Genomic DNA, 13,409 nt, shown 5'->3' with positions numbered 1-13,409 from the left:
TACAAAGTTGTTTATCTACCAAAACTACATGTTTTTGCTGAACATTGCAACTTGCTATCTTTTATGGTAAAATAGTTATTTCTAAATAATCGATTTTTATGGGGCTTTTTTGGACTAATAGCATTAGTTTGGACGCAGATTGACGCACTTAGCGATTTGCGATTTTGAAAGGGCTATTTTATGACTTTCAAATGACATAAATAACTTTTGGCCAGAAGCGGTTTATTGATTGCTTTGTTTTAACTAGTTAAACCATAAAAATGCATTTAATTGCGGTTTTACGACTTTTTTCTCATTTTCATTGCGTTATTTCATATGACACATGCTGCATATGATACGTTATGGTCATTTTCATTATTTTTAATTTATTCCCTCAACTACAGACTTCATTTAGCATGGAAATGTTTATCTTATTTAATTTTGTTTAAGTCATAACGTTTGACCCAACTTTTTACTCTCCATAGAGCGTTACGTAATTTGTGAACGATGCCATTTGGCCGCTAGTATCGAAAGAAGCGCTTTTACAAATCAAGAAACTTCCCTGAACAAACTAACGCTAAAACCAACGATTTAGACGCTATTCTATTACGATCACAAAATCGGCAAAAAAATCACTGTGCATTGGGTCCCTCTTGTAGTCTTTACAGACCGCAGAGGACATGCTTCTTCAAAAGCTTCCATAATGTAGGATGTTGTAGTATCAACGGCATCATCCAGATCACTTGGATTTTCAATGGACGGAGAATATCCATGAAATTTGGTCGCAACCAATTCAATATAGAGTTCCCAGTTTGTTGATCGGGGATTCCTAAAACGCAAAGTCTGCGCAGTTACATTTGAATGTTCAAAGAAGATGTAGCGATGATCAGATAATGATTCCTCATCTGATACATGCCAATTCGTCAACTCGTGACTGATTCTATTCGAGCAGAGCGTTATGTCTAACACTTCTTCTCTATTAGAAACCATGAAGGTTGGGCGACTGCCTAGGTCCAAGGTCTGTACTACTTAAGGTGAAGGTTCATTGAGCACGTAAACATAATGTTGCCACCCACTCGAGCCACCCGCTAAAGCACCCTCTCGAGCCACCCAACAAGGCGGAGGACAATGTTATGTGCGTCGGCCAAAAATGAATCATCATGTTTCATGTATACCTCCACCAACAAAATTATGTAGGCAGTATTACTTGCACACGTTTCATAAAAAGGTATTATTGTCGATATGAATCCATCAACAACTTCATAAAAACTCGAAATCACATTTTATTTCATTTGGTAGTGAAAACATGTTTTTTGACCAAAATTATAAGCATTTTTCACACCATGCGTGTGTTGTTTACTATTTTTGGCAGTTTTCTCCTCTCTTCTCTCGCTTCTCACGGATGGAGAAAGTTGCCATCAGTATGCATTTGAATTCTACAGTCAATTGTACTGTATAATATCTTATATTCATTTTTGCTGTTAAATTGCGTCGTACATTGTTTTTCTCACGCATAAAAATGTTTTGCAACACTTGTGACATTGTACACCTTTTGAGTATTATGAAATTGTAAAATACGTGGTTGTAGCAAGTGTACACTCAGGCAAATAAACTAACGAATTTCATAAAATTTCCCTTATGAAGCGTTGAAAAACCTATAAAAACCTATTTCAGAAGGCTAATATGGATTTCATACCGGTGAAATAATAATCATAATTGATAAAATAGTTAATTATAATGAACGTTCTCAAATTTCATTGCGCGCCTTATGATTTCCATTGTTGTCATTAGTCATTTCCTCAATGATACCATCTTTCATAAGGCTATTATGGATTTCATATTAGTTCAATGAAAACCATAATTGCGAAGCATGTTATCCCTCATTAACGTATATCAATTTCATTGGGCCACCTTATGAAGCACATAGCTGTCGCTAGTGTGAAAAACTCATAAGGTTGTTATTATGAAAATTTGCAAATGGAAACATAACTAGACGCGGATCCATTTACGGAAGCATCATAAATTTGTTCGAATATTTTCAAAGGTAATAAGTTGGTTTTTCTGATAATTTGAAATTAATCCGGAATTGAATTTTCAGATAGAATTTCATAGGCAGGACCGTCATTCGACTGGAGAGCAGCATGAAATCACCGCCATCGTTGACATCCCGCATACTGCAGTCAACTTTTTTATAAGTCTGGTTATGGGGAAGGAAGTACGGCGATAGAAGATTGTAAAAATCGAAATAACCAAAAGAACAGATCAATAAAAAGAGAGTAATGGTTCACTTAATATCAATTTTACCTTAGGCTTAACCAACGTTTAAAAATCGAATTTTCATTTTTCGCCGCGTCACAGTTCGATATGCAAACTTCACTGCATAATATGCAACAGCACGAGAAAGTAGGTGGAAATTTGATTTATACACGTTAGGTAATTAATTACCTAATATTGAGAAAATGAAAGCATTGAAAATCCTGTAAATATTCAAAATGGAATGAATTGTCCATGAGGTATAAAAAACGAGTAAATAAATAATAATTAGTGTTATAATAAGTAATGTAATTTATACTACTGAAAGAAGAAATTCTTAAATTATCATATCAATGTTCATAAGGCTGTTTTATGAAATGAGCAAGACACCACATTGGCATGATTCAGATAAATTCATAAGGTGAATCAATGAAATACTTACCGATTTCTTGTGGCAAATAAACATAAGGGAAAACAATGGATATTCATAGTATTTTTGCCTGAGTGTATGAATATCCAAACAATACTAATTGCAAACATAAAAACTGGCATCTCTTCCAATCAGTGAGAGCGGCGCATCCGAATCATAAACAATGTTGGCTCAGTGAATTCACGGTGCTGTTTTCGAGCACAAATTGACTAATATAAGTGATTTATTGCTCCCAGGAGCATCTTGCGTGAATAATCAAAGTGTTTCAAGTATCGCATTAGATTTTTGAATTGCTACGGTGAGTAGAAATACGATTAAAAGTGAGTTTTAGAACGGGCACCGAAAAGCCAGCAAACATTACCTCGGTGCGTGAAGAAGAAGTGATTCGGAAGTGCGTGGTATTTTACAACACAAATCACAGCAATAACTACGTGTTTGCATTCAAAAACTGGTGATTTATGAAAAACACATTATGGAATGCTTTCAGTTAAGAAACCACCGCTCTACAATAAGGTTAGTAACTCCAAATAATCATTTTTTGTGATCGCTCTCCAAAACACTGTGAGAAGCGTGGGAGGAGGGAGCGGAAAGCGAAGAGGAAAGTAAGGTGCCATATTAGAGGCCATTTTGGTACTCATGGGGATATGTCCTTAAGTATTCCATCAGACTGGAGCCTCTCAAATTGATATCCGAGCTGCCCCAGATGATGTGATCAGCATTGGCATCACTGCCCACAATCAGCGGAAGGCTTTTTGTTACGCAGTGTACGACAACTCGTTTGAAGTCATCCGTTGGGGATGGTTCATCATATGGTAAATATACCGAACAATAGACGTATTTCCTGTTGAGGTCAGCAACAGAAACATCAATTGTGACAGCACATACATCTCTGGTCGTCAACTCAGAAATGAGTGTAGCAACGATTGCTTTATTTACGAGCACGCATGCGCGGGGCATGGAGCGCGAGTTTGCCATTTCAAGTTTGCTGAAAGTAGCAAAAACTGGGTCCACAAGGTTACCTAGATAGAAGTTTCCTCTACGAAAGTAGGGTTCTTGAACTAGCGCCACTTGAGCTGCACCATTTTGCATGAGTCTGCAAAGATTAATCGTTGCTGTTCTTTTATGCTGAAGATTGATCTGAGCTAACCTAACCGTAGCCACTACCCAAACTAGGCAGGAATAAGCTTTTTGCAATCTCAGCACGAAAAAGACCAGCAACGAAAAAACCTATTTAAAGTCGCCAAAGGCGAAAGAGCACAGAATACACTGTGTAAAACGCATAATGCGAATCCATATAGGTGATAATTTAAATTAAATGTCAACATATTCATAATCCCACCCTTATTAAGCCTCAAGATAGAGACTGAAGAAGGGCAGCCAATTATCTCGGAGAAACACAAGGTCACCTGCACCATTGCTCCGGGTAGCACAGGAAGGACTCAATACTGTGGAGGGCGCCCTGGTACCCCACAGGCTCCGTTTGCGGTTAGGTTTCATTTAGACCCCCCCAACCATTCATTCCTAGGCACGGTACGCATCACACCATAAATTAGGGGTCACCTGTGAGGTGGACTTTTACCACCGGAACAGGCAGTCCGTAGTGTTAATTCTTAGCCAGTTGAAACAACCGCTACCGACACTACGCGGCTATCTAGGCTGCTCGGGAAAAGGAGGTTAATATTGATGATTAACTCCTGACGTGCCCAAGCAGCCGTTCAATAATATAATTCATCTGTTTCATTTCTTAAGACAGATTAAGTAGTTCGTCAAGATATTCAATCAGAACGGAGTCTTTGAAAATGATTGTTCTAGAATTAAGTCGGTGGTGCTCAACCTGCGGTTCGTTCTACTGGAAGCAGTTTAAGCTTTATTTTGGTCGATTTTTAATGCTGGCTTCTTCATTTCGGAGTTAGTATCGTTGGAAGGCTTTGAGCAATTCTCGAAAACTTATTCAAACCGACTCAAGTCAAAAAAGTATACAAACTTATTTTATCGATTCTACGTGTTTCGCAGACGAAATTCTACACATTTCGCTCTAAACCAACTCGATTTTTCACTTTTAGAGCGTTTACTTTCCGGATTTACAAAACGACGAAAGTAAGATTTTCAACTTTCGCTACCTAACCACTACTTTCGCCGCTCCGCTGTATGGAGAGACAAAGTGACTTATCCACGAATCAAAACAAAACACTACTTGAGCCGATTTTACACTGATACAAAAACGTCGAAAGTAACTGAATAAATCGGCTTAACATTTTGTAATAAAATTGTTGTGGGAAATAACAGGAACTCCCTAGTTTTTTATCGCGAGCTTATTATATGCAAAATTTAAGCAATGTACACGGCGAAAAAATGTTAAAAAGGTGATTCATTTTAAAACAGTTTTAGAAGACAGGTTATGATTCTTCTGAATTAATTTTCTCAAAACCGTATGGAAGTTACTTACCGTGGACGTACCATATTTGACGCGGTTAAGAAAATTCTAAATTCAAACATTTGTCAAATCGTCAAAATCTGTCCGATTTTGTTGAAATTTGAAGCTATGCTAGCTCAACTATTATAGAATTAGGGAAAAATGTGTTAAAATATATTAATCGTTTTTTTCTCCATGTTTTAACGACTTTTTGTGGAACACATTAGGTTCCTTAATTGACGCATCAATTCTTCAATGTGCCTAATTTGACGCACTGTGTTCCTTATTTGACGCACTAAAAATAATGGCTAAAGTTTAAAATATACAAGAGTTTTAGTATTCGATAGTTCAATTAATTGAAAAAAAAGCGCTTTAGGGTGAACATAAAACTTAGAACTTTTGGAAAAAGTTGTCAATGACGTCATTCGGTAGTACTTTTGCTGTGCGTTTAGTTGAAGTGTAGAAAATAAAACCGGCGATTGAGTTAAATCCATAGTCAAGCAATATTGTTTATAATGTATTTTCGTCGTGATATCAAACGAGGAAAAGTTTTGAAAACTACGTTGCGCTGGATGGGGAAGGAAGTTGCAAAATTAGAAAAAAATAGGTCGAAAACTAGAACGAAAACAACCGGAGAACCATATATGGGGTCATCCATTAAGTACGTCATATTATTAGGGGGAAGGAGGTGTTCTGCAATGTGTGATGAATCATACAATTTTTTTAAGGTTCCATATAAAAATTGTGACGTAGGTCGGATGGGCAGGGTTTTTGTAGAACATGGTATGTTTTTGTGACACGTATCTCATGAACACCCCCTATTGTATTAATTGTACTAAACCAACCATGGAACCTACACCTCACCTCCTGACGTATTTATTGAAGCTTCATTGAAACATTAGGGGACGTCCATGAACCGCGCGCTAAATTGTGCCATTTTCAACCCCTCTCCACCTTGGTCACATTTATTGTATAAAAAGTGCGAATATTTTGCATGAATCGTTGCGTTTCGATGAATTCCCTCCTCTCCCTAACACGTGAACTAATCTATGGATGATCCTTTACATGTGATTACATAAAGAATTGGGTTGTTCTGCAGACGAATTTATTGAATGCAAGCACCATAAATATTTCTTTTCCTATTTTCAAACAACAAAAAATGCTGAACAAAATAGCAAATAATAAGGAACATTATGTGCCTAACTTGACGCACTAGATTTTTATACAAAAATATGTCTTAAACCTTAAAAATAGAACAAATTCGACGTCAAATAATGAATAAAAGAATATTACTGACTGTTGTTGATGATACTGCTGTAAAACAGCACAATATTTTCACGAAAATTGATTAACAATATTTAGCACATTCACTAAGGAATGCAAAAATTGACGCACTTGACGGACACATTTTCAAATTAATTTTAAGTTTTGCCTATTATTAATCAAAAACAAACATTTTTCGATAAGAATCCATAAATAACATGTAAATGAAGATTAGGCAATACATTTTCGAGTGCTAGTCTGAACTAGAATTACTTTATGATAAAATTAATTAGAAAATGCGTCAAGTTTGGACCCGCGTCAAATATGGTACGTTCACGGTACGTCGATTTGAATAAGTAATCGAGAATTGTTGAAAATTCGCTGGAGGAATTTTAGGGCAAATTCTTGGGAAAAATGGTGGATTTCAGGAGGAGTCTGAAGAATTCTAGAAAAATCTTCGAAGTAAGTCGAAGAAAAAAAGAAAGAACCTGGGAAATATCATGTAAGAGTACCTGAAGGTTTCTCTGGATTATGGAAGGAGAAAAAAAAAATGACTCAGAGACCGATATGGTTCATAATATGACAAAACAATCTTTGGGAACATTCCTAGAGCAATCCCTGTGGATATTACTGGAGGTATCAACATTGAACCGCTGAAAGACTGCTGGTCTCTATAGACATTCCAGGACAAGTCCTTGAAAGAGCTTCTGGAAGATTTTCAGAAGAAATCTATGGATTAATCACAGAAACAATTCCTAAAGAACCTATAGAGTATTTGGGTTGGAAACTCGCAAGGTATCGCTGGAATTTCTAGAATCTTTAGTAACATTAAGTGCAAAAAAATGATAAAAGGGACTTTATAGACCATTTTGCTTAAAAAAGGGCTCCAAAGTAACCTTTATCAAACATAGTGACTTTCATTAAAACAGTGACCAAGTCTCTAAATGGAGTTCGGTCTTCTTGATAAATATTGAAGTATTCAGAAATGGGGGTTGAGCAATCCATTTTCAGTTTCGTGCGGTGCATGTATCCATTCTAGCACAATTTCCAAGCGTGTTATACAAATTCATCGCTTCCCTTCCACCCGGAGTTAAGTAATTGAATTTATTCGCGTTTTACACCCATTTCTTATCATTGTAGCGATACTCACGTTCAAATAGGGATACACAAATTCCGGCACGTGGTCCGGGTCGATCTTCTCCAGGTAGGGTATCACCTCCCGGAAGGCAAACTCCCCTACGGACCACAATCCGCGCAGAACGCGCCCCAGCCAGTGGTAATCGATCGAGTCCGGTTTCCGGTCGCCGCCAAAGTACCGCTGAAGTCGTTCCACCAGCAGGAAGGTACACTCCTGCTCCAGGAAGCCCCACTTGCTCGAACAGAGCCCGATCACCCGACTGACCTCGTCCGCCAAATAGTCGGCGCAAATGAGAGTGGTGATGTTCTCGCTTTCCAGCGTGGTCGAGTTGGGATTGATCACCTCGCCGTTGCTGCTTTCGGACATCTGAACACTGGCGTTGTCATCGTGATCTTCGGGGAGGTTCGGTTCCTGCTTCAGCTTGTCGGACATCTCCGGCTTGACGTCGAAATTCATTTCCGCTTCGCCCAAGATCGGCGGATGCTGGACCATAAAGTTTTGGCCGGAAGCATCGAACTCGTTGTTGAACTCGGTCTTGATCTGGAAGCCATCGCTTCCGGCGAGGGTTTCCTGGTCTTCTCCGACCTCCTGCTTTCCCAGTCCTTGCACCATCGAGAACAGGGCTTCGTACTCATCTTTTATGTTATTTATATCGATCCCATCGGGCCCTTCCTTGATGTTCTCGATACTTCGGAGCAACTCCTCCGTTGCATTGGAATTCGAGTTGTTAGAATCCTCCGAAGGACCTGCCAGGTTGTTCTCCATGATGGTCATCGGCCCTTGGGCTGAATGCACCGCAAATCCACCTGTCTGATGCTGATCGATGGCACTTTGTGGGGATGGTTCAGTGCCGGCTTGATTTATCGACAAGGGCTGCTGAAGTTGGGAGGTTTGCGAGTGAGGTTGCAAGTCCAGGTTTAACGGTTGAGCGGGAATAAATTTGTCCTGCATGAAGCTGGCCGCGCCCAGCAAGAGATTGACAAAGATTTGACTCAGCAGACTCAACTCCAAAGTGAGATCCGAATGCGAAATGTGGTAGTTTCGAACCAAGGCTTCCAAGAACTGCAGCGATCGTTCCAACGTGCATTCCGTGTACTCGAAGCCTAGCATTTCGATGACCTTGGTCAGCAAAAGTTTCATCAGCGACGGAACATGTGCATTGGTAGACAGTATTCCAATAGCCTCTTCGAAGCACTCCTCATCTCCGAGATAGATCGCGTCGCAGATATTGTTGTACAGCTCAATGAGATCCTCGGCAATGGCCGATTCTGCCATCCAGGACGTGGTCAGCACCGGTATGTTGCTCTGTTCCATCGAGACGTCCTTGATGTACTCTTCCCGCAGATCCAGCACCTCGTCGGAATTGAAGAAGTACACTCCATCGTATTCGATCTTGTCCCACGGTTCGTTGTTGGCTCCCACTATCGGCGGAATGTCGCAATCCTTCAGCACCTCGTTCACCAGATCGTACGTTACCCGACCACTCGAGTGTCGACTGTAGGTTTTGATGTTCTGTGGAGGATCAAATCATTTACAATTTGATAATTTTCAACCAACTTGATGTTACAGTGACTTGCGCGGGTATGAATTCGATTCACTGTATTTATATATAACAAATTGAACTTACGTTGGCCAGTTCCCACAGCTTGTACGTGGTGTCCTCGGCCAATTTGGTGTACACTTCGGGAGCCACTTCCGTCTCCTGTTTGTCATGCTGCTCCCAAATGGTGCGCACCGATCGGGAACTAAACCCTGCATAGGATTTGTACGATCCCTACCGAGTAATGAGAACCCATCAAAACTTGTACAATGACTCCTCCAAAAACAAAAAGTTTCAAACCTTATCCTTTGCGGCGGCCGACGAGTTGGCATCGTTTCCCGACGAGTTGGTATCACTTCCGCCGGTTATCCCAGCGGATCGCACATGATGACCGCTTCCCCCGGAGGCGACATTGTTCCCGATGCTGTTGGAATTGCAGTTCAGGGCATTCGATGCAACCACCGCTGAAGATGAAGATCCGCTCCCGCCACCTGCGCCACTGCTCGAGGATTTGCTCCGTTGCTTCAGTTTGGCGGAAATGGACTTCTTGGGGCTAGGTTTCATGTTTGCGGCGATTTTCAAACTAATTTTACCATAATATAATCAGGAAAATGTTGCAACCTGCAGCAAAACTATGCACTTTTCTGTAAACACGACTGAACTCTGTGCAAGCAAGATGGACCGTGAGCGGTCTTAGCCGTCCAAGTGACACCACAAACAAAAAAAGAACTCTGTGCAAACAACAACAATTTGGTTGTCACTTTCATGGCGTCGCGACGCCGGCGGCTGTTGTGTAGGAATCAAAGTGCTTGATAAATATTAGCTGTGTTCAATGACTTTGATCGAACTTGCTCGGGGTTGGTTGTACTAGCTCGTATTTTTTGTCAACAAATAACTGTCAAAGCTACTTCGAGCAACTCCAAGCTGCTTTCTCAATGAACGCTCTTTTTACTCTTTTTACTAATTTACCGGAATTCCACGTGAAAAAAAATCGCGCACTTAACAATCCGTATCGCTTCGGAATTTTGCTTTTTTTTCTCAATGTTTACGTTTTAAACGTCAAAAACACGAGCTACTGCGAGCTGGTTGAACTAGCTCGGACTCTAGCTTCCAACCTGTTTCGAGCGACTCGGAGTTGGTTGGACTCGGCTCAATGAACACAAACCCGAGCGACTCGAAGTAGGTTGGAGTGGCTCAATGAACACCAAAAGCTGACTCGCAAGTGGTTGCAACCAAGTTCGAGCAGCTCGTTGAACACAGCTATTGCTGTTTGCATTTGAGATGCAAATCTAGAGAGATTCGCGATAAGGGCCTATCTGACAAATCAATAACAATGAGAAAATAATCAATGAAATTCTCATGTACAATTTTAAATCCCAATTGGAGAAAATATACTCAAACTTTAACCTTTTCACCTTAATACACATTTCATAAACCTAGTTTTTAAATCCTCATCAATACCACACACATCTCCTACAATTCCCCTAGCTATTTCGTACTCAAAAAATCTTTAAAGGTTTCGCCTAAAACGTACTCGAGAATGCCAGTATCGCCCAATGTTATGAGCCTATAATCGATATTATTTTCAGTGTCGTCTGTCACTTTGCGCCGTGTTTACATTCTGGTTTCAATTAAGCCCGCCATGTTCGCCTTGTTTATTTTTTGTTTGCAGTGTCGCCGTTTACTCTCGCCGTGTTTTGATTTCGATTTCAGATGCGCCCATCACTTTGATAAACAAAAACACAGGCGTAATCAATAAAGTGTGTTGTTTTGCATGACGTGAAGTTTCGCCTTCTACAAATTTGCGTTTTTTTAATAGTTAAATTATCGATAGGGGAAAAGTTCAAGTGCAGTGAATAGACAATCAAGCCACAATTTCAACGCTATATTTTCTTAAATTGTGTACATTTTGTCAGTTTCGCCTGATTCGCGAATCTTTCTAGAAATCTTAGCTAAACGTCCTCCAAACGCGGTAACACAAAACAATCAAAGGACACCTAACAACGATTATATAAATTACCGCCGCCCTAGCAAGAAAAATCTATCTTTGACATCGCATTTCTTGTAAAATATCTTACCGCGTTTGGTGTTCCCGCATTCGATATTTGCATTTCAAACGCACACAGCAATAAAAGGTATGAGCAGTGAGCACACCAATAATTCTAGAAAGATTCGCGAATCAGGCGAAACTGACAAAATGTACACAATTTAAGAAAATATAGCGTTGAAATTGTGGCTTGATTGTCTATTCACTGCACTTGAACTTTTCCCCTATCGATAATTTAACTATTAAAAAAACGCAAATTTGTAGAAGGCGAAACTTCACGTCATGCAAAACAACACACTTTATTGATTACGCCTGTGTTTTTGTTTATCAAAGTGATGGGCGCATCTGAAATCGAAATCAAAACACGGCGAGAGTAAACGGCGACACTGCAAACAAAAAATAAACAAGGCGAACATGGCGGGCTTAATTGAAACCAGAATGTAAACACGGCGCAAAGTGACAGACGACACTGAAAATAATATCGATTATAGGCTCATAACATTGGGCGATACTGGCATTCTCGAGTACGTTTTAGGCGAAACCTTTAAAGATTTTTTGAGTACGAAATAGCTAGGGGAATTGTAGGAGATGTGTGTGGTATTGATGAGGATTTAAAAACTAGGTTTATGAAATGTGTATTAAGTGTGGGAGTTGGCAACACGTCTACCTCCCTTTCATCTAACTACCTTGCTGCTGATCATCCATACTTTTAGCAGTGGGCTATTGCCAACCTAACAGAAACAAAATAAAGCGCACTGAAGTAGCGCGGTGAACTTCCGTTTTTCATTATCAACCTGTACTTTGTAAAGTAAACACGCGAATTAAATATTTTCCTAAATCGAACGTGTCTCGTGTTCGTTATTCTCAGTGAAATCCCTTTCGGTTCCTTTTTCCGTTTAGTTCGCTTCGCGTGCAGTGGTTCTGCCCACAGGTAATGGGCCCAGCGTGCGGAAAACCCGGAAAGGATTGAGAATTGTGCGTTTGATTTGGCGTGTGCTCGTCGCGAGTGAAAATCCGGTGAAGTGATTTTTCGCGCGAGTGGCAAAATGGCGGATAGTGCCAAAGTTTCATTCCCGAAGTTGAGCTCGAGCAACTGGGGTTCGTGGAAACAGCGAATGGAGTGGTTGCTCGAGAAAGAAGACCTGTGGGACGTGATCCGGCAGGAAAAGCCAGAAGAAGCCGACGCGGATTGGTTAGCTCGCGATCGAAAGGCTCGTGCAAACATTGGGCTTTTCTTGGAAGAGAGCCAATTCAAGATTGTGCAAGTTGCGGAAAGTGCGCGTGGCATGTGGGCTGCTCTCAAGGAGCACCACGAAAAAGCCACTATGTCGACGGTAGTGTTTTACCTGACACAATTGTGTGGTGCGAACATGGCGGAAAGTGATGATATGGACAAACATTTGTAGGCAATGGAAGATTTGTTCGATAAATTGGCCGCCGCGGGCCAGAATTTGGAAGAGTCTCTGAAAATCGCGATGATTTTCAAAAGTGTTCCGCAATCGTATCGTGTTTTGGTGCAAACCCTTCAGTGCCGGGCTGATGCTGATTGGACGGTAGTTTCCGTCAAAACTCGGCTGTTGGATGAATTCCGGCAGCGGCAGCAGCAGGGTACGTCGCTTTCGGAGAGTATGAAGGCGATGAAGATGGCCGCGGAAAGCAGTAAAGAAGAGCGGCGGTGCTTTTTCTGTAAACAACCCGGTCATGTGAAGGCGCAGTGCAAAAAGTGGCTCGCGAAGAGCAACAGTGCCAGTAGTGGTGGTTTCGGTAAAAAGCGAGGGCCGAAGGAAGACAATCCGAAAGCGAAGCAAGCGCAGGGGGTAAACAGTGCGGTGTGTTTCATGGCTGGTGATTCGATGTCGGCCAGCTGGGTAATTGACAGTGGCGCTACGGCGCACATGACAAGTGATCGTGCGTTTTTCCACTCGCTGCGCACAAGTGTTGAATCGAAAGTGACTCTAGCCGATGGAAATAAGACAAAAGTGAACGGAATTGGCGATGGTGTTGTTTTTGGTGAAGACGGACGTGGCGACCGAGTGGAAATTACGCTGAAAAACGTGCTTTTTGTGCCCGAGCTGGACGGGGGCCTAATATCAGTGAGTCAGCTAGCAGCGAAAGGTTTCATAGTGGTGTTTGGTGCGTCGGAATGTACCATACGGAACGCCGCTGGTGAGACGGTGGTGGTCGGTGACAAGGTCGGCAGTCTCTATCGGCTGCGTGTTCAGCAGAGATCGCTGAAGGCTGAAGGTGAGCATAGCGACCGGTGCCAGCACACATGGCATCGTCGTGTGGGGCATCGTGACCCAGATGTCTTACGCCGGATGGAAGGAGATGATCTGGTAAGTGGCT

The 13,409-nt window shown here is 41.2% G+C and overlaps 1 protein-coding gene across 1 annotated transcript in view; it reads right to left on the bottom strand.

The window, feature by feature from the left end:
• LOC5569698 overlaps positions 1-9,743 on the bottom strand; it is a 28,423-nt gene extending 18,680 nt beyond the window's left edge. The window contains exons 1-3 of the mRNA XM_021848160.1: positions 9,317-9,743; positions 9,104-9,250; positions 7,489-8,988 (exon numbers count right to left, since the gene is read on the bottom strand). Coding sequence (XP_021703852.1) covers positions 7,489-8,988; positions 9,104-9,250; positions 9,317-9,580 — 1,911 coding nt within the window. The 5' untranslated portion in view covers positions 9,581-9,743. The remainder of the gene's footprint in view (positions 1-7,488; positions 8,989-9,103; positions 9,251-9,316) is intronic.
• Positions 9,744-13,409: the final 3,666 nt, after the last annotated feature.

The sequence above is a fragment of the Aedes aegypti genome, chromosome 2 (genome assembly GCF_002204515.2).
Source record: "Aedes aegypti strain LVP_AGWG chromosome 2, AaegL5.0 Primary Assembly, whole genome shotgun sequence".
Taxonomy (NCBI): domain Eukaryota; kingdom Metazoa; phylum Arthropoda; class Insecta; order Diptera; family Culicidae; genus Aedes; species Aedes aegypti.
This window is presented reverse-complemented; position numbering and strand designations above follow the sequence as displayed.